This window comes from Glossina fuscipes, unplaced genomic scaffold, assembly GCF_014805625.2.
Source record: "Glossina fuscipes isolate IAEA_lab_2018 unplaced genomic scaffold, Yale_Gfus_2 112, whole genome shotgun sequence".
Taxonomy (NCBI): domain Eukaryota; kingdom Metazoa; phylum Arthropoda; class Insecta; order Diptera; family Glossinidae; genus Glossina; species Glossina fuscipes.
This window is the reverse complement of record NW_023998455.1, coordinates 8,583,279-8,608,758: the sequence shown is the minus strand read 5'-3', so window position 1 is coordinate 8,608,758 and position 25,480 is coordinate 8,583,279. Positions and strand designations below refer to the sequence as shown.

General features: G+C 36.4%; 2 protein-coding genes across 2 annotated transcripts; one reads left to right on the top strand and one right to left on the bottom strand.

Moving 5' to 3' along the window:
- Positions 1 to 287: 287 nt before the first annotated feature.
- LOC119639124 (DNA-directed RNA polymerase II subunit GRINL1A) lies at positions 288 to 1,837 on the top strand. Its single transcript, XM_038036343.1, has 3 exons — positions 288 to 541; positions 599 to 1,352; positions 1,418 to 1,837. The coding sequence occupies exons 1-3, from the start codon at positions 390 to 392 to the stop codon at positions 1,568 to 1,570; spliced, it is 1,059 nt and encodes a 352-aa protein (XP_037892271.1). The 5' UTR covers positions 288 to 389; the 3' UTR covers positions 1,571 to 1,837.
- Positions 1,838 to 1,874: 37 nt separating this feature from the next.
- On the bottom strand, positions 1,875 to 25,108 carry LOC119639123 (protein unc-79 homolog). The gene is made up of 31 exons (XM_038036342.1): positions 25,010 to 25,108; positions 24,659 to 24,767; positions 24,468 to 24,587; positions 24,239 to 24,400; positions 23,996 to 24,166; positions 23,844 to 23,933; positions 23,597 to 23,782; positions 22,715 to 23,529; positions 22,107 to 22,656; positions 21,778 to 22,049; positions 21,628 to 21,723; positions 21,416 to 21,560; positions 20,707 to 20,754; positions 17,577 to 17,656; positions 17,068 to 17,130; positions 11,988 to 12,096; positions 11,250 to 11,464; positions 11,031 to 11,179; positions 9,755 to 10,491; positions 9,563 to 9,640; positions 8,590 to 8,643; positions 7,069 to 7,336; positions 6,370 to 7,003; positions 4,925 to 6,310; positions 4,112 to 4,290; positions 3,897 to 4,051; positions 3,132 to 3,841; positions 2,891 to 3,069; positions 2,324 to 2,801; positions 2,139 to 2,258; positions 1,875 to 2,076 (listed from the first exon to the last, which is right to left on the bottom strand). Exons 2-31 carry the CDS (start codon positions 24,711 to 24,713, stop codon positions 1,903 to 1,905), a joined length of 8,478 nt encoding a protein of 2,825 aa, XP_037892270.1. The 5' UTR covers positions 24,714 to 24,767; positions 25,010 to 25,108; the 3' UTR covers positions 1,875 to 1,902.
- Between the last annotated feature and the right edge of the window lie 372 nt (positions 25,109 to 25,480).

Here is a 25,480-nt window from a genome sequence, read left to right as displayed (position 1 = left end):
GAATGAATTCTCACAGTTTACACAAGTTTGTTGGATTTCCTGAGATTGCACGTAAGCCTTATTAAAACCTCCTTTTGAAAAATACGAATCATATATATAAAAAAAATACATACATATATATAAAAAAAATAATGTATTATCCATATTTTCGAGAATCGTTGGGATTCAACAAAAAATTTTTATCAGCACAAAAACGCCTAGCTAATGGTTAGTGACATTACAAAAGTGCTGTCTAGTCGCGATTTATTGAACGTGTCAAAAATTTATGTTGAAGAAGAAGCAAATTGGTTTATATACGTTCGTCAATAGCAAGAGAATTTGAGCGAATTTAGTGTTAAAGCTGTAGATATAAACAAAAGCTGAGATAAGTGTCTTCCTGGGAAAGAGACATGTCTACAGTGGCTCGTCCCAAATTGAACAAGATTCCTGGTGGATCCTTGCCCGTAGCTAAAAAGGATAATTACGTCGAAGATTTATGCACCATGACCAATTTACAGCTGCGGGAAATTAAAGAACGTGAAGAGAGACTTTTGGCCAATAGGTACAAAAATTTGAAATTCCGTGGATCTCATAACTAAAATTCGAAAAAATCTTATAGGAAACAGTTGGAAAAACTACCAGATAAAGGAAGACGTATTCAAACTTTCTACGATAAGCTGATCAAAGAGTTGGATCGAAGAGCTAATGTTGATCAGGCAGCGAAATTATTCTCTCAATTAAATATTGTTAAGGAAGGAGAACAGGTCATAAATAGTCTGGAGTGGGGCAGCGATGGTTATGATCATTTAGATGATGTTTTGGATAGTGATGATGAGCATGAAATGGATCCTTTACGTATCTTGGCTCAAAAGCAAATGCACGAGCCGCGACTTAAAGTACTAAAGCCTGAGATTAAGTTGATCAAAGAACAAGATTTAAAAGAAATCGGATCGTGCGAATCAAGCGGTAATTCAGTATGGAATTCATTGCATGATACGAAAGTAATAAATGCTGATATTGTGGCCATTGATGTTGGGGACAGATTGGGTGATTTAAAACCGAAATTAGAAGCTTTAAATAGTTCTCAAAGAAGACGTTGTATATCAAAGCAAAACGTAGAAACTGAGCCGCATGTTAATTATTTGCTAGAAAAAACGGAGCTTAAAGACCAGTGTGTTAAAAAAGATAAATTTAAACCCTATCAAACAACGGTATCAAACGTTCACGATCCTCAAAAAGAAAAAATGCGAAAAAAAGGGAAACACTGGGAGATTACTGCTGCCACACCGCCGCCCATACAAACTAATGGCACCCAAATGTTAAGCTTGCTTGATTCGATAGAACTTCAAATGCGGCACCTGCAAAAACTTAAGGTACGTGAGTTTGTTATCCTGGTTAATGATTAGCTTTATTATTATTCTTGGCAATGAATTTTTAGGAATTACAGGAAAAACAAGCCACTGATCGTTTAAAGATTCAATCGTCATGCTTGTCGAAAGGAAAAATTACATTGCCCAACGAAGCTTTAAGGTCACGCCCTTGCTTTACAAATTACCGCCAGCCTGACAGAGGGCGGAGTGAAACAAATTGATATCACTTGGATTATTGTTCAATAAAAATCTGCTAAAAGGGAAAGTACTGTTGAATCCTGGCGTGAGCAAAATGAAGACGATATAAAAACGAGAGCAGCCGCCACAGAACTGAAATGCACTTCCTTCTGATGTGCGTTCATGAAGCATTGCTCCACCGCGGCAGAATCGTTTATATCCCCTCACCCATCATATACCGCCATGACGTCCGTGGTATTTATTTGTTACAACAACCCCCAAATAATAATAAGTTATTATATTGATAAAAATAATGTTGCATAGTGATATTTTTTCATATAAATGAAAATATTTTTTTTACGCGACGTATTGAATATTAAATTGAGTAGAATTGCGTAGCCGTAGACGCTTGTAATTCAATTTGCCCCATTTTAAATTGTAAACGTTGTAACCATCTTAATAATATTCTACTTTGCTGTGTTTGTTGCTCTTGATAATCCGGAGCATAGTCACGCACATTTTGCAAGCGTACGTGCAGAGTGTCCGAGAGCTAAGGAGACGAAACTTTTAATTAATGACAGTTTTGGAAGATAATAAAATAATTTTATTCACCTGCGTCTGTGATGATAATACTGGACTCCACAATGGCAAGAGTTTGCTTAGTACTGTTGAATTTGTTTCTCTTAAGGCTTCTAAAAGACTTAAAAAATGCAAATTGACCATTTCCGAAAGCTAAAGCGGTATAAAAGCAATACAAGAACAATCACATCAATGTGGCCAGAACACGTTTTATTTACCTTTGCATTGGAGTTTTGTGAAAATTCACCTGTAGTGTCCTTTGGGGGCTTCGAATGAGAGACTAATTGCAAGATACAAGGCGTCACTTTAGCCCAAAACTCAAACAGCACACCCATCGTATTCCCCTCTGAATTATTAGATGCATGGGCAATTTGTTCCAAATAAACCGTCCAAAGTTGGCACAGAGTGAAGGCGTGAAACAACGATGACATGTGCAAGACGGATGCTTTCGATTGCTCTGCGAACCCGGCAAATATTACTTGAATGTGATCGGCTATATGGCAAGAGGCGTCCTGTGGAACTGGTTGATAAGGTTGATTGTGAAGTAAGGCTGAATTTCCTGAAGTGTGGGCAGGAGTCACCCCAGCTATGTGCACGGTAGAACGCCTTTGCATTAAAGCCATATGTGTGAGGGATCCCAACAACAACCAGGAAAGCAAGCGCATATGACCAACACACTCAGTAAACTCTTTTGGCCTAGAAGTTGATCAAAAAGAAAGAGGAAGATGAAGTTGAAAGTAATAGTTATGTAGGGGGGTTTGGCCTTGTATCGGAAAGCAGCTTACCCCTGCTGCAGAGATGAAGGGGCATTATACAGCCAAGGTAAGTAGCGTGCTACAGCCTTGTTGTCTCTAGAATTTCCGCGTGACATTTCCATAGCCAAATATTGCGAAACGGCTCCTTTTAAGACACCGCCTAAGGTATCCTCACTCAAACCGTTTTGGGTTAGACTGTTCTTAAAGTTCTGCCATTTTATAAATATAGTTTACATCAAATTTTTTTTTTATGCACTTTCGAAAATTTTACCTTAATCTTATTGAGCGTATGAAAATCGGCTAAAAAGTCGATGACGTCATTAATATACTGGCGCAAGCATTCGGCTGCATTTGTCGTAAGAGCTGGCGGTAAGTCAGGTATGCCTTGTAAAGTACCAGGTGGGAAAGCACAACCGGCATCCAAAAGGACGAAACCAATTATCATTAGTAAATTGTGATCCGGAATGCTGATTTTAAATTTCAATGCTTGAATAAATTCGAAAATCAGCTGGCGACATAAGTATTGCTTGTCACGATCCCGAGAAAAACTTCGCCCGTATATGCATATGTCGTAAAGTACGTGGTACTCTAAATTGGTGTGTTGTACGCAATAGGCTAAGATTTTTGAATAAGGATCCAACAGAGTTTTCGGTACACAGTTCAAACGCAAAGTAGCTACAATTAAACTAAGTAAATTTTCGTGGTTCGTGACGGTTGGTAGATGTACTAAAACTTGACGTAAAAGATTTTCCAAACTTGTTGTGGCTTGAATCCAAGCCGCCGGACTTATGTTCGAATCCACTGGAATGCATTGCAAATATTCGGCCATATTGCGGAAAATAACGGGTAATAATTCCAAAGGTAGTGATTTCTTTGCCTGCAAAGCTTCACAGACCATATACACAGGGCTTGAAGCGTTTAATTCTTGAAAGTCTTGCAGGGCTTTTACTATACTCCGGAATGTATTTCGCCTGATTTTTTCTGTGATGAAAGAATTGAATTATTTACTTATCTCTCAATATTCTTAAATACTTACTTATGACATCGGTTTGCAAAATTTGTAAGAAAATACCGTTTGGTGTTAATTGGTGTAAAACACAGCGTAAAAACTGTAAAGCTACGGCTTGAGCACTGCATACCAACGGCGGACCGTTCTCTCCTTGCCAAGCAAACGTACTGGTTGATGAAATCCTGATACAAGCAAAAATTAGCGGAAGTATTGTGAGGTTATTTCTTATGGGTTTGATTTACTTTGCCGTTATGGTTAAGATTTCTGGTAAAAACGGTGCTGCCATCGCTGGTTCACGGTGTATGAATGTGCCTAAAATCACGATTAAAAGACCGACTTCCTCGTCAGTATATTCTTCGATTAAAGCGCCGCACTCCGAACAGCGTTCACAAACAGCGTAATCACCTACCCGACGAGTACTCTGTTCAGAAAACAAGAACATTGAACATGAAGGACGGGAAGAGGTTTAGTAAGAGTTAATGGACAAAAATTAAAAAAAAAGGATATTTATTTTTTCTAATTTCATATGTGTTCGTGAACTCATCGCGCCTGCCTTCAAATTGAACATGTCTACCACAATCTTGGCTTCAATGTCTTTTTACCGCCAGAAATCTTACTTTGGTGCAACTGCAGCCTTTCTACCCTCGAGATCTCAACGCGTGGTCCAGAATCATGTCGGCGTTCATAAGTTTAATTACGCATCTGGGTTTAATTGCTGTGTTTATTTTTCATTGCATTAAATTTTGTGGTTTAAATATTGAGCGGCTGATTCGTATTCGTGGTGCTAACGGCATTGGATTGATGAGTAATGCAGGCTTTCTATGCCTAAAACCTTTCGTGTCAAGGACATAGATTAATGCATAATGTTTCCTATGAAATACTTACAAGAAACAGCGTCTTTCGCTTATGTAATTCGTTTCTGGGATATAATGCGGCGGTGAATTGAAAGAGAACTGGAGGATTGCTAAACTATTATAAACTTCTCAAGCTTCCCTTTATAAATACCTTGTTTTTGCGCAACTAATGAACTAACTACGTTTTTGTTTTATATTTACCACGCGATTTGGCTGGTGACCCGATTGTTGTGTTCCGCCATTTTCTTGTCCGTCTTCCAGTTCGTCAAACTGTTCATCGGGAGATTGATAAGGTGGCGGTGGAAATGAACCGGCATATCGAGAACGCATGTCTGGCAAAATGTTCATATCCATATTGAAAGGCGCCATTTTTTGACGAGGTCTCTTAGAGCTATCCGATTTTGTGTGCGAACTTGTTGGCATTTGAGCAGGTCCAGCTACAACATTTTCTACATCGCCACTATTGCTATTCATTCTTACTTTTAGCTTCATTGTTTTTAGAAGAGACGTATGATGATCCATGGTTTCTTCTTTGTTCATGTTGTTTCCTCCGCATATAAGAGATTCTTCCAAAGCTACTTGTTTAATTAAGCGTCTAGGTGAATTAGTGCAGCTATTCGATGTTACGTCGTCTTTCATGCTTTCGGAAGCATCCAAACTATCTTGTTTCAAGTGACTGATATCGGGTAGATGGAGGCCTTCTCGTACACGCTCAACTATTGCGGTAACACTCTGTTGTGGCCCAATTGGTAATAAACGTTCTGGCGTTGGTATTTCCAAAGAAGTTATACTTTTTGGTGTTGGTAGGCAAGAGCTATCTAGTTCATCCGTAGGATTTGGCATAACGTTCATTTTGGAAAGTGGAGAGTCGGGGGAACCGTAGGCTTTTTCGGAACGTTTAAGTGTCTTACTTTGTGGTTTAGTTTTGTGATTAGCACTTAAGCGCGAATCATCAGTACCAGGTGATGAGCTGGAAGCATTGCACTCCACAATAGTTTTTTGACGACCCATTACTTTTCTGGCTGATACTAAACTTTGCTGGGTCTCGATCATTTTAGCTTTAGCGGCACCTCGTTTCTCGGAACCTTCTGAACTACCATTTGTTGAACGTGAACCATTACTAGACGCCTGCGAACCTTTCGCATCAACCACCTTAAATTGCGTGTCTTGTAAAGTACCCAAGGCTTTTAAATGATTGGTAGCTATGGCAGCAAACATTTTTGAAGTGGACGTAGCTCCTGAATCGGAAAAAGTTTTGTTACGCACAGTGATGGCTCGATGCACGTCAACGGGTGGGCTTATAATAGCTGTTTCCGTGGTTTCTCTGGCCACCAACGGAGTAACGATCATACGCACGCCTTCTTGTAGGCTATGACGTGAGTGTGTAGTTACGATCGTTGTAGATACCGTGTCAGCAGCTGTAGCTTTGATTTTTGTAGTATATGTATCGCCAGTCTTAGTGGTGATCATGGACTTAAGTGTTTTCGAAGATTTTTCGTCATGTAATTCTGAAGTCTTACGCTGCTTTAAAACTTCCACTTTAGTAGTAGTTATCTCTTCTAAATGCATGGTATCATCAAAAGAACCCTAAATAGGAAAAAACTAGAGTAGTCTTGAGAACGTTGATTGTTTTGAATGAAATCTACCGGCGCACTACTTCCTTGCAGAGTACTATCAGAGAGATCACTTTCTGGTATGGCTACCAATTCAGATTCAGTTTCATCGGCATCCAGACTAGAGTCAGTGTACTTTCTGAATGCATGTTGCAATTTGGGAGTAAAAGCTACATTTTGTCCTTTTCCTTTTGAAGCGCCACTAGTGCCTTCCGAGGGAAACATAGGACTTGCCGGTGGACTTTGTTCTTTATCATCCGGATCAGTTCCCAACGACGGTTGACTAACATCCCTGGAACGTGTATTTCCCGGTATATCCAAAATAGTGGTGGGTATGCGCCGACATTGATGAAAATGATTACGCAGGCTATTCATTACTACACGTATCGCGGAATTAGTGTACGAACTTTGCGGTGGCTGCGTATAAGAATATTTATATAAAATCACCAGCATAGTGAATATCCAATTTCGACGCGGATATTGTTCCAAATGCCATAAAGAATAATTAAAGACTTGCTTTTGATAAGCGTCGCCCGTTAAGTTATGAGGATTCGGAGCGTAAAGGATAACTTGCATCACTGTTGGTAATATATGACCACCGATTAAATGATTTTGATCCAAGACTTGTGGCAAATTAGCCAAAAAAGCATTGAAAACAGCAGAAGCCCTACGAGGGAGAGAAATTGAAGAGAATTTAAGATACGTTGTAGGAACAGGTGTTCAAATTTTTACCGCAAACATTCTGCTGTCGCGTGGAAGGTTTTGTCCAATTGATTGTGACCCAACAACAAAAATAAGTGCTTCAGTACAATACTCTGGGTCTTTGAGATTGGTTTATCTTCCGAGGGAAAAGCTTGATCTGTCCGTGACATGAATTGCATTAACAAGAACACCAATAAATGAATTGTTTCACGATCGGATTCTTCCAATTCAGTTATACGACTCAACAAACCCATAATATTATCGTCATTTAAACCTCCCAAAGAATGTATATGACCATCTATAGGTTTTGAATTCAAGGATAAATAACATTAGAATAAATGTTCTTAGTTCACGAAGTCTGCGGGCAGCATTTCAAAGATTACACTTACTACTACATTTAGAGCCATGAAAGCACACGAAAATGTGATCTTACAAGTCTTAAGCATACATACCACTCGAGGAATTTTTTTATAAATAAATAGTAAAGTAAAGCACAAGGATAGGATAATGAAACGATAAATAGAAGGACGTAATCAAAAAACTTCGAAATTTAAAAAAAGTTAAATTTTCATATAACAGGATACGTAAGAAAGGTTTATTCGCCTTAAGGCGAATTTTTGATACCTACCACCTCAAGTCAATATATAAAGTATAATAAAGCACAAATTATATCATCAGTCAGTGGGCGTTGAAATTATCCGATTCAAATAATTTTTCTCTTGGTTAGATCACTGCAAACATTTTGATCAATATCTATTACAGATTCTGTGTTATAATTTTGCGTTCCAGCGAGCGGGTTAATTTGCAAATTTAGCCTATGGCTATCAATAGAGAACTTGTATACCAAATTTCCTATCCTTTGTTGATAGGTATAACGAAGACAACAGATTGTCTTCAAAACAGTATTAAGATCAAGTTTAAACCATTCTTCTTTCTTATGGTAAAAGAATTTTGATCTCAAAAGTCAAGATATCTATGCAGGTACAGGCGGAGTGAACTTAAGTTTGCTTACGTTATCAAAAAGTATAGTATTATTATGTGTTAGATTTAAGTGCTTTCGTACAAACAATTTAGTTAAGTGCGCAAGTTGAGATGGCACGACAGAGGAATATGATCCTAGAGAAGCGAGCAAGCCGTATGATAAATGAGAGACAGCCCGATAGAAAGAGAGATGCAGAGTGAGAGGAAGAGATTTTGAAACGAAAGTAAGGAAAGTAACGAGAGAAAGATTGACATAAACTAGACTCTTTGCGTCAGCGGATGAGCTAAATAAAAATTTCTGTTAGGAGACATAAACATATTCACTGGGATGTTCATTTATTTTTTGCAATCATGCATGGATCGATATATATATAAGTGCAAAATCTAAACAGACATAAGCATTTTTGTCTAAACAAGTGAAACAAAAGGAACGAGTCCAGTTAAATTATACAGTCTATATGAAGCTTTTTACAATTGCATTTTCTAAAGAGCAAGAGCAAAAAGTGTAATAAAAGGAATGTAATCTCGTGCTTTTTACCCAACATTTTTTTTTCTATTTAAGTTATTTACATGTTATTGGAAGATCCAGACAAAGACTAGCCCTGTGAAATGTGAGCAACAGATCTGTATATTATAAAAAAAACATACACGCATAAATACACAGAGCGGATTGGAGGAGATTTTTAAAGCCACTCAGAGTACAATGTAAGAAAAATTCAACAGTGAAACAGTATATCACGCAGAGTTGTTATATTGGTTTCGAAATTCAAAAAAAAAAAAAAAAAAAACAAAAAAAAAAATAAATAAAGAGAAAAAAGGAATGAGAAAAACATTAAGTAGATCTTTGTATTTATGTGAGCGTATATATGCGATATATGAGATATAGTATACATACACACAACAACGAATTAAAACATTCACGATGACATGCTCTACAACCTACCTTGAGGTGCCGGTGCATGTACTGCACCGACATCACAAGTGCAATACATGGTTATAGCTGAAGCTGAGGGGGTGGGGCTAGGTGCTGGGGGTGGTGGTGGTGGTGGAGGTAAAAGGTTCGGTGCCGAAGGATGTTTTTGGAAATGTGAATGCATATTAGCGTGCATCGGATGGGAGTGTGAATAGTGATGGTGGTGGTGAATTGGTTGATTGATGATAGGAGAGCGAGGTCGCTGGGATTTGGTTAGCTGCTCAGCTTCTTGCAATGTTGGCATTGGATTATGTATTAGCGTTTGACTAGGTGCTACACAATGCACTAAATACTGATGACTTTGACTATAAGTTGAGGCTAAAGTTGATGTTGATGGTGTTGCTACTGGTGCAAAATTACTACTAGATTGATGGTGGTGTTGTTGTTGTTGTTGATGTTGAAGAAAATGCTGTTGAGGCTGATGGGCAGGACAGGGAAGCAGTTGGATATGGGATAGCGGTTGGACAGGATAAGAGGAATATGTGTTACGGTATGAATGTGTATTGCTAGTTGTTGTTAAACTATAACTAGTGCAAGCGTTGCTGGCTCCGCTAGAGCCTAAAAACTGACCCAAACCGAAGCGTGAGGTTTTCCTTTTTAATATGGGTGCAGAAATTTGGCGGCTATAAATTTTCTCTTTATCAGGTACTAAAAAAAAAATAAAAATATATTTATATATATATATAGACCGTATTGATATGTGATTTGGCGAAAGGTCAAAAAATAGGGTAAAACAATATATTTTCCTCTTCCAATACTCACCGAATTTGCTATCTTGTCTTGGTACCATGCTCGCCGGAGCAGACAGCGTCCTTTTATAGGGCCATTTAGTCCCGAAGGACGCACTTAACGTTTTGGCCATGCTGCCAGTAGTGGTATCGCTTTGACTTAAAGCTTCGCGTGCCTTCAAAATTTTTGAAGATAAAGCTTCACTGCCGTTCTCCGAATTTCTTAAATCCCTTAAATATGCAATATCACCACCTTTCTCCAAAGTAATTTGAGCTTCCACAAATAGCGTATCGAAACGATTTAAGAAAAATTCCCAAGTTAATACTTTGCGGTCGGATAGAGAATTATGCAGTTGGTAGACCGATTGCAAGACAACGGGGCGATCCACTATGAAAAGGTCGAATTGCGATTCTAAGCAGAAGAGCAGTGACCGAATTGCGGTGTCATGTATGGTCCCAATGTATAGAGTCGCACGCTGTGCTACATATACATTAATATCATCCATGCTAGCAATGAGATGACAGAACGCCGTCGCTAAAGCTGTTTGCAAGCCAACTTCGGTACGCAACGGTATGGAATCCATAAAGCGCGTAATTACGGTGACTCGTTCAACTGCTGTGAAGCGTACTCGCCAATCAGTGTCGTGGAAGGCTTCCTGCACCACGCGCCAAAACACATCCGATCCTAGGGGTAAAGTTATGCAATGCAATAGCAGTGGTACGCAAACTTGACAAATGTGCGACTGTTCAGCATTGCAAAGATCCCAGAGACTAAAATAAAGGCAAATAAGTACATGTATATAGTGATCAGTCTTGAACTTGCTCTATTTACTTTCCTAATGTCAGAATATAGAAAACTTAATGGAGTATAAGCTATAAAGATCTTTCGTCCTATCTTGTACGCATATATGAGACAAGTTACTATATCTATTAAGAACGCGAATATCGGGTATTCCTTGCACTTGTGCTCTACAAACGAGCTTGTTGATGTGCGTTATTTCATAAGTATGCAATGAGTATTAAAGATTAAGTCTTCTTAGAGTCTAACACCATTAGTAAGTGCCACGAAGGACTCTGCGTATGCACGCAGAGTGCGCCAAACGACTACTAGAGTGGGTGAACTCTGCTAGCATGTGCCCAATTCCAAATTTTTTTGGTCAGAAAATAATCGCGGAAACTGCATCGGCTTGTAAACTGAGAGTCCCACGACAGTACTCAATACGCTTGAGCTACACTTGTCCTCAGGTGAAATGTCTTTATGATCAGATCTATGCGTACACCTATGATTATTAATTTAATTTTTTTCCTACTTTTTTATCAATAAATTCTCTTGACACCAAATGAAGAAGCCACGATGCTCCTTGGCTGCTTTAGACAAAGCATCCCCGTGCAAAGCCATCACATTCAAGCACTGCAATATATAGTAGAGAATGTCCGGTTTTTTAATTGTAGGGATTTCCTATAAAATTGCGAGATATGGATTATTAAAAAATACATGTCCATTTTATTTTTAAGCAATTAGGGCTTACCGTTAATAACTGATGTATGTATTGTAAAGGCTGAGGCAACTGGTCCAGGGCAAATTTAAATTTACCCACCGAAGTGTGCCAGAAGTCGTCACCGTCTTCATCTTCTTCGTCCTCATCGGAAAGACTGGCATTATCGACACAAGCACCTCCTGTGCTACCGTTAACTCCATTCTCCCCTATAACTGAGGCCTTAGTAACGCTGACATTGGCGCTTCCTGTTAATGCAGAAAGTCTCCGTTCAGAATGTAGATAACCTATATAACTCCGGCGGTAATATACGATTATTTATTTATTTATTTATTCCACTTATGCAAGAAACTCAACTAAAACAAATTGGCAGTCGAGTTCAATTGACTTAAATTAATTATTATAAAAACTTAGTATAAGTACAATAAAACAAATAAGAAGGAAAAAAAAAAAAAAAAGAAATAAAGAAAAATAGCATGTACACAAGTAGCATAGAGCCACACACACAACCGGTACAGGACCAAATTGCAAGTGAACCCCTAAGCTATCGTAAACATGCATAAGCTTGGCAACTGATAACAGTTAACAACAATTAATTTTCGACTCATAATGACTTTTTAAGGTTAAAAGTTAGTTCAAGTACGATATAGGTAAATCGCGCGATAGATATGTTGTATATATACGACTCAGTCTGTTAAATCAATTATTGGCAAAGAGTTGCACCCTTTGGCTGATTGAAAAGAAACCTTAACAATAGAAAACACATCTTACCCACATCGGCATCTGAGAGAGTGATTGATCGAGCAACAGCGCGATCAGCCGGCAGTAGCGAAGCTAAATCCAATTGTTCCGATACTGTCTCCACGGTAGCTGTCATGATCTAAATAACAATTTTTTAAAAGATGTTTTTAAATGAAAGTTAACAACTTTTTAAGTTTTGATATTTGAAGTAGTTTTAACATTAAAGAACATCAAATCTCTATGAACGTTTATTTACATGTTCTGCAAGTTTGGAATACAATTCCATTTCCATTTCCATTTTTTTTTTTTTTTTTTTTTTTGCTTTTTATAAATGACACGGTGCTTCACTTTTGCGTAAAAAGTGCTCAAAAAGTTAAATATTTACTATCTATAACGTTTTTTGTTAGTGCTTTAAAGGAATTTCAGAAAACATGCTCAAAATATATTAACATTTTGTTTAATTTGAAAACGTTTTAAAGAAAGTAAGAAAATTGAAAAGAAATTATTTTAAAAAAAATAAAGCTATGGAATCTTATAAATCGTATACATTTAGTTATAGCTCACTTTGTGTATTATATTTTACAAATTTTTTTACTTGCGTTCACTTTTTTTAGAGACAGATTTCAATCATATTTAAAATTATTCACACACATACAAGATACTTTGAGTTTGGGTGGAAATTTGTTTTTGTTACAAATAAATATCATTATTATAAAGAGAAACGCAAAAAAGAAAGACACAAAAAAAAAAAAAGAAAAGAAAAAAGAAACAGAGAGTTAAACAAATTATATTCTCGTATTGCAATTAAAACTCCTTCCTATGAATATATTGTGGATGTGAGGTTAATTGTATTAAGTTTTTCTTTTTGGCGAAGAGTCACTTAATTACATTACGGGCCTGTTGTGTATAATGTGCAAGCACTGCTCAAATTGTGATCTCTTGGGCTATCGTTTATATCTTAGTTACATTTCTGCCTAAGAATTTCGACCAAGTTCAAAGGGCTTGAAGAATGATCGGCATATGATTTGACTTTCAGATCATTAATTTCTTCGATAAAGATTTGCAGACTGCATTAACGAAAGCAGTCCTGCATTGCTTAGCAGCTAAGACATGTTACGATGCAAGGAATAATTTGTGGACCGAAATAGTTTCCTTCGAGCCTTCTCAAATCGGCAGTGACAAAAGGGAGGAATTGTAAACAGTCTAATAATAAGTTGAATGCGGCTTAAGAGGCATCAATCACACAAGACCTATATGGAAGAACGCTTTTTAAGATCATTTACAAAGTTATTGGCAAAACAAAGAACAAGTTTACTATTTTACTGTTCCAACAAACCTAAAGTCCTAAAACAAGATAAAAATGTACTAATCTTATTAAATACCTTACCATAGCAAACAAGAAGACCTGGCGACTGTAAAGTGATTACATTTTCAAATATGTCTAATGAGACAAGTCGAAGCGACTAATTCCGTGAATATCTTAAAAAGTACTCAGAGAACGTGAAATGAGTAAAATGCTCGATTCCATTTATGCTCAGCATATAGCTTTTTTGTTTCTCAATAGAACAGTCTTAGCTGGCAGAGCCCATCTTTCGTTAATCTAAGAATTGATTACTTGGGGCTAAACAAAATTGTGATAATATTGCGCATACTTTATAAGCGAAACTAATTTTTAATTCCCGATTTCTTCATCTGAATGATTCTTTGTCATAAAAAAATCCATTCCATTGGTATGGGCTAAATATAAACATCTTTCTTAAGTGAAGCTCTTTTTTTTTGACAGTATTGTTAATAGTAGTAAAATTTCGGAACTTGTCGTGCGGAGATTCGTTTCGTATTAAGAAGATCAATGCGAACTTTATGAGCGGACATAAATGATATATGCCGTAATGCGGTTCGCAAGAAGGCACATCAATATTTAGGTTGACTTGTGCACGTATATCGAATATCCGAAATATATTTTTCTCAATTGATGGTATTTTGAAAAACACCTGTGTTAGGTTCCGATTTTTTGCAATGTGTGGTTTCGTTGAGCAATGAAGTATCAATAAGTCATGAAACGCATTGTTAAGGGAGATGGGACTTAGATCTACCTATATGACCCATCAATGACCCATGATGATCAAGCGAACATCGTGCAAAAGGTGAACCAAGACTCTAAAATCGAGGTGATGTTATTAGTTCTCTTCGACTAGCCAGGTGTTGTGCGCTATGCAGCCCTTCCACCGAGCCAAAATGATTTCAAGATGTATTGAGTGGCTATTGAGTATTGAGTGTTTACAAGAATTTGAGTGAGCTATTCGCAAAAAGTGGCCGGAATAGATTTAAAAATTGGAAAAATTGAAATTGGTCCTACTTTTTGGCCACAGTAGCACATGCCTCTTATACGACGTCTTCTGGGCACCAGTTTCTTGATTTTGCTGCTCGAAGCCTTTTGAAATTAACTGCTCAGGCTTCTTCGGATGCTTTACAGCGTTCATTTGTCTGTGTTTTCGATATTTTGGAGCACAAAAAATTTTAACAAACTCCCGCCGCGATTAAAAAAACCCTGCTTTAAGCGTTCAGAGTACCGGTATGGATGCGTTTGAAGCCTGCTTGATAACTGAGTTTATTACTTGTAATATAAAAAAAAAAGGAAAAAAATTTTAGCTATAATTTTTCGCACATTGTGAGCATAATGTATGTCCAATACGATTGACATGAAATTGTAAAGTCACAAAAGTATCGCGTACTGTTCCGTAGTGGAATGGATTAGAATATCGCCAAACTACTTTTAAAGATAGAGAAGAACTGAAATTTTTAAGTTAAGGATAAAAAAAGTTATCCGTTCCTTTATAGTTTGAGTGAATAAAATATGTGGAGGACGTGAAAATGTATGCACAAGTAGTACTGAAAACTTTACCTATAGAGAACAACTACTATCTGTCTAGATACGAGCCTTCTAGTGATCACTTTAAGATGACCTTTTTGCTCAAATAATAAATCCAAAAGATAAATGTGCTCAATGTTCACCACAGGGAAGTAATAGTTTGTTGGTGATGTACTTAGTAAATAAAGAGCAGTTAGGTAATTAGTTGTTAGTTTTTTTAAGACTTAACCGTTTTGCGACGGTGCACTTCATTTTCCAAGGTCGCTATGACGCATCAAGTGAATGCGTCTGTATATAGAAGAAAACCGTCACGAAAGGGTTATCTTTAATCTATCTATAGTAACACCACATTGCTCGTCAATCCGTGGTGACTTTGTTTCTTGCATGAAATCAATAAAACTTTGAAATTTTTCTTAGGTCAGCAGAATACTTACTAAAGTAAATAGTTGAGGCCTAGACATTATAAATGTTTAAATAAGCGCTAATTAAAAGTAAAGTTTAACTAACATATCTAGCTAGTTGCGAAGAGGACTATGAAGCTACTACACTAACATTTAAATATTACAAAATAACAAATTTAAACAAAAGGAAGAAAGCAAAGGAGTGTATAAAGGGGGTCGAAAAAATTATACATTTAATATTTATACGAATGATTCCTTCCGAAGCATTCGATTGTCGAATTGATTGTGATTGGTGTTTGAGAAAGAGACAATATTTTTGTACAATTATATACACTGAAAACATATGGTTAAAAAAATGTTATTCTGTACCCTGCATCTGATGGAAGGAAAATTTTACAGGATCCAAAGATTTGCTTGCAGAAAGTAGTTGTGAAGCAGCGTAGGATTACTTGAAATTTAGTGGCATTTTTTTTGAGAGATAACTTTTGAAAACATCAAGCAACACAACTCCAACAATTTTCTTTCTTTTCTCATTCGAATTTTTTGCAATACAATTCTTGAATATAATATACTTTAATCATACACGTGAGAATTTCCCAAAATTTAATTTGAACTTTGCCATGCCTTTTTTCAAGTCTAAAATTGAATGTTTTCACTTGAAGAAGCTGCGGACGCTGAAGGCAGTCATAATTATATGGATGCGATTTAGGTGAATTTTTGTTATTCTGTCTGTGTACTCATCCGAACAGGTTTCAACTTGAGATGTAGTAAAGTTAGAAGCTTTTTATGAAAATTACGTTTTTTTTTTTTTTTAAAGAAAGTTCGATTTAGGTATCAATTTGCAAGCGAGGAGAATGTCTTGAATTAGAATTGCTTCGTAAGAATGGTTCTCTAACGGTTTTCTAATATTTTCCAAAATTAAAGTTTTTTTAATGTTCTCTATATATTTAACTAGTTAACTGTGTTGATGTCTTTGGTAGATGTGCGTTTAAATTGCGTTGCAAAAATGTAGCGAAGGCGAGTATACTCGTCAAAGCCCGAGTATATGTAAAATGAAGTAAGGTTGTAATGGATTATGCAAAATTTTGGACTTTTTTCGTTACGTGTCCAGAGTTAACCGGTCGTTACCCGCAGTTAGCTGGTTGAAGGTTTCCTCTAACATTGCGTTTCTATCAACTTTTCTTACACCCCAAATAAATACTCCAAATAAAATATTCTTATTTAGATGTTCCAACAACATTCAGCCACATTTGTGCAAAATAATCATAGAAAATTTCGAAAAAAGAGCACCTATGTGCAAGCGAAGCTCTTTGCTCAGCAGGCCCTTTGTCCGATGTGCTATTCCGGACATAATCTCGTCTTAGGTACATTGCGATTCAATGAAAAAGTTAAAATCAAAAAGAAAAATCCTGCGTACCCTTTGAGATGCTCTTTGCTATTAGGGTGGGGTTACCGCCTAATCTGTTACTTTGTTTCTTCCTTTTTCTTTGGCCTTTAGCTATTATCTCCGAATCCGACTAAGTTTTAGTTATAAGCACAAAAAATGGTTACACGTACATGAGTAGCGACTAGCTCGTGGTGACACATACGAATGTGTTTGATTGCGGCGCAAAACTCAGATGCTGGGTAATCAAGAGATTCGCTATAAAACGAATAAAGTTTTTTTCTTATTTGAGTAAAACTAAAATTTGCACACACAGAATAGTTATAAACATAAGGTAAAGTAAAAGAGAAAACTAACATCATATTATTATTTTTTTTTTTTTATTTTTCTCATCTGATTAATAATATTTTTTTATTCTCGAGAAATTTTGAATTTAGAGCAATTTGCACAAAGTACCTCGTCTGTGGCTTGAACTTTTCTCAATTCAATTGTTTCAATTGTTTGGCCGTTACTGTTATTCTATAATCAAAAATTTTAGAAAAACGTCATTTAAATGAATAAATAAAAAATAGGATAAAAGAATTAATAAATATTACAAATGATTAATTTTATCAACATTTTGTAAATATAAAAAATAAGAACAAAACAAATTCTTTCTTTTTTCATAATTCTTTTTTTGTTTTTGTTTGGAAGATTAAAATTTTTCGTTCAAATTTTTTCTTTCGGTAAAATAATAAAAAAAAATTTCAAATTTTTTTTTTTGTTTTTTTTTTGTTTTTCTGTTTTTACATGTATATTGTTAATATTATACGTCATTAACTCCATAATATCGTACTTCTATGCAGATGATATAAGAATTTCTTTAAACGTTTTTTAACTGTTTATAGTGACTTTTAAACACATGTAAACTTCGAACGCAAACATAAGATAAACAGATAAATGAAAACTTTTTCAAATTTACTTACTGAACAAACGTGTGGCATGTGCACTAAGACACCACCAACCGAATGAGGTTCCGGTTGTGGCACAGCAACAGGAACGGGGCCTGTTTAATAAACAGTTTTTTAAATAAACGTAAGCAACAACTTCTTGACACTAATTTGAGAAAATTTCATAAAGGAGCTTAAAAGGAATTTCGGTATATATTTTTTCGTTGGACCAAGCAATGCATTCTCAAAGAAAACACATATCATGCTTTTAACCAAAATTACTTGATACAGTTAGTGAGAAAATCATTCTTGCAGATTGAACAAAACGAACTTGAAAGTATTTACCACATACAGTACTATAGGATTAACTATTCTAAAATTCTAAACACATGCTTTTTTTTTTTTTGGGAAACAAGCATACACACAATATGTAAATGAATTCAAGAAAATATTGTACACGATATAAATATAGATTTTGATTTTGGGTAAGAGAAACTGTTTTCAAACACATTTGAAAGCGATTTCGATGCGAATCGAAAATAACCGCCACGTTGTCAAGTCCCCACATGCGGAGACAAGAGATGGGTAGATGTCATGTCATGTCATGCTATCTCAAAATTGTATCCTATTGAGGAACATATTTGCTGTAGGAGGAAGCAGGTGCTGGGTGCGTCCCAGCAGAAGAGAAATGACAAACCCTCGCTTTCAAGCGAAATAACTTTTCGTCAAATGTGGTAAGAAGAGGGAAAGGCGACAGGTTGTCAGATTTCTAAACTTACAGGTTATACGTCATATGTCATACATCCGTCATTTAAAATCTTATAGCTTGACATACAAGGATGCGTTGTTGTTAACAAATTGTCGGCAAGAATCGCGATTATCAAGTCAGTGTTCGCGGGTTCAAATTTCAACTCGGTAGCGTTTACTTTCGTCGTAGTTATAGGGAGTGCTCAGTCAATAAAAGCGTAACACCTATCGACCCACTAGGCTACTTCTACTTTCCTGTCTCTTTCTCTCTCCTCCAGGCACAGTATTATACGAGCAGTGGACATAACCTGGGTGATTGGTCAACTAAAAAAAAATAATTAAGTGGTCTTGTTTGTTTTAGAGAATATTTTCATTTTCAAATCGCATGTAAACAGTTCGTGTACAATATTTTCATTGGGACAAAAAATATTGAACTTAATAAATTAAATAAGGTTTGTTGGTATTGTTGTGTTGTGTTGGAGTGAAAAACTTTAGTGTCGAAAAAATTTCAGATCATCCACTTATGAAAATCATCAATTCGTAAAACTTCATCGATTCGGTTAAAAGGCGTCGAAAATACTTTGTTCATAACTTTTTATAACGGTATTGCGCGATCGTACTATATTTTTGGCTCATCTGGCTCGACATGCAATTTATTAACGACTATGTTGTTTAACTTCAGAGCAGACATTGGACTCAGGGCAACGAGTTGGCAAGGAAGATTATGATTTGACAAGAGAAAATAAGGGGAAGAATAATTCTCTGGGATGTGGAGCGGAAGATGGAAAGGCAGGCGTTTTCCATGTGTTCGTAAAAAAAATCGTGAGAAACGCAAGTGAATTACTCTTCAAAATAAAACTAGAAATATTTCGAAAAGAAAAGCTGAGAGTGTCATATGCTACCCATAGTCACATATTTTATAAACCATAATAAGTGTACTGAAAAAATTGAAAAAAGAAGACAGACGACAGTAACAGGAAATGCAAATAGACCCTAAAGAGTTCATTCGAGCGATATCCGGCGTCGTTCGATAAATTCTACTTTGCCGTTTGCTTACGTTGGCCCTATATTTATAGCCTACACCGCTTGTAGTACTAGATACTTTGACTTATGTAAGCAAGGGAGGCTTAAGCTAGACCATCCTTTTATTGTTATACTGATCGATTCAGAATCATTTTTTGAATCCCGGAATCACAATTGCTTTCCAATTGTTTTCCTAAGCTCGTTGTCCATTTGTCCGTCTGAGACCTGTCCATATATTTTGTGTTCAACCTACAGGACGCAGTTTTTGAGATATTTTGGTGAAATTTGACCCAAACACGAACACTATTGAAAATGGTTCGGATCGTTCTACTTTGTAGACAGCCACGTACAACGCCGTATATAAGGATTCTCAGGAAATGTAAACCATTATATGCCAAAATTATTAATGTTTCATCATGAAAATTTATTCATAAAAATTAAGTGGACGAAATTTGAACTACATGGTTATATTTCTTCGACCTTACTCCAGATAAGATGGCTCATGTAAAGTAAGCCTTTCAGAATACTTTATGATGAAAAGTGGTGCTTAGTAGCAATTTGGTGAACTGGCATCCCATATTTTTTAGGCTCTAATCAATAGGGGTTACGATAAAGATCAACCCATTATATGGAGAGAAACTCGAATTTCTACCTCTTTGTGACGGAGATTGATAGATGATATAATTTTTAGGACGTAAATTAAATTTTCAAAATTTGGATCCCATCATGAAATGTTTCGGGCGTCCCCCAATATGCGGGCCTCCAATGGAAAGTATACCTTTGCATGAAAATAATCTGTAAAGAACGGACCACAATGCTTAGAGAAGGTATAGGGTATGTAATGGTCAAGCTTTCTCGATTATAATGTTTTTGCTTGTTTGTTTGACTTGCTAGGTAAATCGCCTCGGCTTCATAGCGCCCTTTTCATGTTTTAAGGCGTTGACAATCGATTTCTTTGCCAGACAGAGTATCTGGTTGTTCCTAATACTAATCTGAACACAGTTCATATCCGAAGATATTTTTGTGGCATCATTTCGTTCCAAAACCCCTTTCCCAATAGCGTTTCAGGTCCGCGGGCAACTTCTTCGCGTCTACCTGTTAGTCGAGGTAAATGAAAATTTTCTTAAAGAGATATATATGTTGCGAGTATGCAGCTACTGTAGTGTCTTGAATAGTTGTGGTGGGTGTATTTTGCAGAAAAAAGAAAAGACAGAAATTACAATAAAATATTATTAAAGCAATATTTTAGAGAAATTTTAAAATTCGAAATTTAAAACAAATATTATGAATCGTTTTTGTCACTGTTTTTCTTATCTATATTATTATTATTATTATTATTATTATTATTATTGTTATTATTATTATTGTTTTCGTTTAATGTTTGGCTATGCTTCACCTGCCATAATAATAATTTTTCCATCGTCTGTAAAGTATGGAGCGTGAGCTTAAGAAACATCGTGTTGTTAATGAGTGTTTTAATAATTTTTTTAAATATTTAAATTGCGTAGAAATTGTCAGAGAAAAATGTACATAAATTTGAAAAATACAGAACATTGGGAGATAGAACATAGAGTAGACATTTATACGTATAATGTAGTTTAAAGATATAGATAGAGAAAGAGAGTAAAGTTTATTAGTTACAGCTTAAGATAGATTTAATATAGTTCAGAGATAGTACAGTTTTTTACTCAATTGTTTTTTTTTTTTTTTTTTATGTTACCACAACACAATGATAGGTTTTTATTTAATTGTTTGTCAGAGAGCGTGATGAAGAGGATTATAAATTGGATCATTTTCATTAGTTTTAAATCAATAATTATTTAGCTTAGATCAGAAACTTTTCGGAATATCTACAAGTGCTTTTAATATGAATTTTTTATTCTAGATATTGCGGTAGGACATAAAATAGCTACTGGTTAGTTCATAATTCGGGATATACTCAGACGCAATCATCGTTCGATAGATCAAGCTAACGGACTGTTGGAGTTATTCTCTCCTTTTTATATTTAAAGAGAGCAATTTACTGAGGATTTTTAAGGATTTAAGTTTTTCGATTTTTAATACTTAGCTTTAATTAATTTTTTAAAATGATTTATATCAAATACCTGAAAAGCCTCCAAGAGGTCCCAATGGTATGGGCAAAGGAGCCATTGAAAGAGAAACATCGCGTTCTCTAGTTTTCTCTTTATCACCTTCTGGGGGACTTTTGCGCGAAGATTTCTCCTCTTCAATTATATCTTCCAAAGGTAGCTGAACATTAACGCACAAAAATTACAACAAACCATATATTTAATGGAATGTAAATGGAAATACGTACATCGGGAGGCCTGGAAGGATTTAAAGGGGCCATAAATTGTACAATCTTAGTGGACAATTGATGCCACATTATGGAAGCCTCACAATAGGCGCATTCCTAAAATAAAATGTTTATTGTTTTTTTTGCTTTGGAAAACTATCCGCTCTTTACCTTCAAGGAGCATACATGACTGCTAAGTCCTACACGCGCCGCGGTCACCATACATTTCAATAAACGTGACACATTCTCACAAACAGAGGTATATATGCCCATATGCTGTTCTATATCTTGCAGCTCCATTTGTTTGAGAAGTATGTCCAACATTAATATGCAACATGTAAGGTTATGCTCAGCGTCCGTAGAAAACTCGGTGTGTCTATTCGTAGGCGCTTCATCATCTGAAATAGCTGAAGTATTGCCGGAATCATCTTCTACCACAGGAGCTGAAAATTTTCAATTCTTATCTCACGTTAGCAATTAATTTCATATTGTAAGGTCACATATTGAACTGCGTCTCGGTGGATTGTTTACATCAGTTTTGCCGTCTTTTGGGGCAGTTTTTGCTGCCCCTTTGCACTCTTTTTCACGCATCAGCTCCTGCTGTATACCATATTTCATTATTCGTACACCGTCTTCGAACATAGCAAATAGTTGATTCAAAGGTATTAAAATTCCTAGCTTCGAGAGTATCTGCAGCCAGTGCAAAGCTTGCTGTTGCACCTTGGCAGTCGTCTTTTCAAACCGTATAGCAACGAAATTATACATGGTCTTTGCATCGAAGCCTAATGGAGACATTTCGGGATCTAGTATTTTGCTTAAAACAATTTTTAAATCATTTAATTCTTTCTCCGCCACATCGTTTGTAATCGCTTCCATCCAATGCGGCATAACGTAGTCCCAAATTTCGGAAGTTATTACCTCATACGGTACAAGGCAGATTAGACGTTGCAGACCTTCCTTGAGATGAGAAGTGCGTGAAGCCAATGTCTCCCAATGACCACCTACGCGAGCGTATTCAGGTGGATGCGGCAAAAGACAAGAAATGAAAACCTGCGAAGGAAATGAAAACTGTATTATGAAACCTAGAGTTGCTTTAATGTGAACCCACATTGTAATGTATTCGGCAAATTTCCTTAAGCCATCCCACAACATGATCCGTTTTAAGTTTCTCGATTGTGCTTTCGATTTGTCCTGCATCGTAAGAATAAGCCGTAACATGGAACCAATGAAAAAGCATACTTAAAATGCGACCCAATATTTCTACTGGCGTGTCTGCTGTAGGTGAACAACGGCCTACTAGCAACCAAATTCCGTACCGACCCAATTGCTGCCGTTCTTCGGGTGATATGTTATCAGGCACTAAGCCGTTAGGCGCATATGCTGTTCCCGCTGTAGACCCACTGCTGCCATTCTTCTTCATCTCTGCAGACTCTTTGCCTGGTTCAAAATTTAGCGGTTTAGCTTCTCTTAGTAGACTAATTACGCACTCAACCATATGCATTTGCATTTCAGCGTCCATCTGCCAGGCCGGGGGTAAACTTCGATGAACAACGTGATCTATTCCACGACGTGAGTTATGACGATTACTATGACACTGAGCGCAGTAACGTATAGGATGATTCCCATTGTAACTAGCGCATTCAGTTGAAAAACAAATAGAAAAAGCCGATTTCTCGGTGGAGCGACAGTTTTTATTTTCACACACCATCGAGACTTGCTGCATAGGATGTAGAATATCGCCAAATGTGAGATTCGCATGCTCGCGATGTATTTCGTTAGCGCATTCTATACAAAGATACAAGGGAGGCGGACAGTCCGGAGCATAAGTAATGCTGATGCTATGGTCAAAGCAAACTTTACCGGCTTCAGCATTACCAGAGTTAGGGCAATGCTCACGTTGACAAACAAATGGAACTAAATCATCTAAAAGCGAATAAGTTTTCCATCAGTCTTGTCCAGAGATGAAACAAATGAATAAATATAAAATTACTTGTTAATTTTGATAGTAAAACTTTGCGATCAAATAAATTGGGATCAAATGCTGGCCAATAATAAAATAGCAGTTTAGCAGCAGCAAAACGCGCAGCTGAAGTACCATAGGCAGTGACGCATAATATATCCTTAACCACATTGTGTTTTAGTGTCATTAAACATTCTAGAAGCTGACAATGGTGAGCTAAAAGAGTATACGAGATAGGAGGGAAAGAGCGAGGGAGAAATTATTTTCAAAATTATACCTGGATTGTTAGAATATTGCAAGATCATCATAATAACTGAAGACACCGATTGACATGCTTGCGACTCCTGTTCATCGGCATTTTTACGAGCTGAATAGGAAGAAAAAAGTTTCAAAATGTCAAAGTTTTCATACACTTTCTGAAAAATGTACTTATAGTAAAGGGTAAGATATAATAGCAGAGAGCATTAACAATATCTTGGTATAGAGCGGGGGGTAAGACAGAGATCGTAGAACTAGCCAGATAAGGCAAATTATCAATTAAATCCTTATCCAAAAATGGCAAAATACAGCACAGGCATTGCAGCAGAGCTTTACCGAAAACTGAAAGCAATAAAAAATTCATATTTAATGATTGATGTTCCTTCGTTTTTTTTTTGGATAACAATGACATACCTATTTGACCATATTGTATACAAGGTGCCACATCAATAAGTATAGTTAAAGCATTATAGAGATTACCGTATTCTAGATTTGGATAGGCTGACATGCGGGTAGGATCTTCAGAGGGATCCCGTATAAGATCGTGTGGAGAAGTGCGTACATCTTTAAGGACAGCTAAAAAACATATGAAATTTTTATTTTCTTTAGAGAATTGGAAGTGAATTCCAGTTAGAGAGCTTACTTAGGAGAGTTTGAGAAAAGTATTTAATATTATTAGCGATATCGACGCCGGAGGGTGCTGGTAAAATATTGTGCAAAAGACGTACATGATATTCGTGAAGGCAACGTAACTTTGCCTGAACTGTAAGTAATATACAATGTTTTGAGGAAATTGAATAAATTTCATAAAATGTTTATAGCCGGAGTACTTACAGGCAGCAGCACGAGTACCCATATTGATGAGTTGCACCTTGAAACTACCAGTCATTATATCAGACAACTCCTTAGCATTGCCGAAGCTGCTGCCGAGGGACTTGGCATTCTAAAATGGAAAGAAAGCGTAATAATTAACAAAACTGCAGATGAATATACAGTCACATGCAAATATGCTTAGGAATTTTCATGCAATTACATAAGAATAGTCTTTGGGAGTCTCACTAACTGCTCCTTTGACCTGTTTTCACACAATTTATTCAAAGTTATTTTAAATTTAAACCTCTTTTGCATGCATTTATATGAAGTCCTCCCGTTTTTTTCTTTTTGTTTAAATCTCATTAAATTTACCTCGAAATTTGTGATTTTTTTTAATAAATTTGCAATTTTTTACGATTTTTCGGTCAAAACACCAGCACACAATACAATATCTTCAGCGATTCTGCAAAAGTGAAAATTTCTCTACACTAAAGACTAAACTAAAATACAAAACTTTACCTTCAGCTCTAATGGTATATGCGCAGAAAAGCTAGGAAAATCGATTAATTCTATGTGATCAAAATAAGCGAATGCAACAGATGGTTGGATTCGTTTTTTACATTTTGACCGGCCGGCTGCTTATGCCGGTTAAGCAACAAGTGTGTTTTCTTCTGCATTCACATATGGTGGCGGTGCGTGCGAGTTGCTGTACTTTTTCTCATGGCCCTTCCTTATTACATTCCTTTGCATACTCCTTTCTGTTCTCCCCACTCTTCCTACAATAAGTTGGTTATCCCTTAAGTTTTGCCGCTCAAACAGGTAGCGTCCTTCATTGCTTATGCA

Excerpts from the sequence above, each read along its gene's own strand:
- LOC119639124 (XM_038036343.1), top strand. The coding sequence starts at position 390 with ATGTCTACAGTGGCTCGTCCCAAATTGAACAAGATTCCTGGTGGATCC. Across the intron at positions 542-598 it reads GAGAGACTTTTGGCCAATAG|GAAACAGTTGGAAAAACTAC; the intron begins GTACAAAAATTT and ends AAAATCTTATAG. Across the intron at positions 1,353-1,417 it reads GGCACCTGCAAAAACTTAAG|GAATTACAGGAAAAACAAGC; the intron begins GTACGTGAGTTT and ends ATGAATTTTTAG.
- LOC119639123 (XM_038036342.1), bottom strand. The coding sequence starts at position 24,713 with ATGACTGGTAGTTTCAAGGTGCAACTCATCAATATGGGTACTCGTGCT. Across the intron at positions 22,657-22,714 it reads TTTGCCGAATACATTACAAT|GTTTTCATTTCTTGTCTTTT; the intron begins GTGGGTTCACAT and ends TTTCCTTCGCAG. Across the intron at positions 20,755-21,415 it reads ACCTCTTGGAGGCTTTTCAG|CTCACGCTCCATACTTTACA; the intron begins GTATTTGATATA and ends ATGTTTCTTAAG.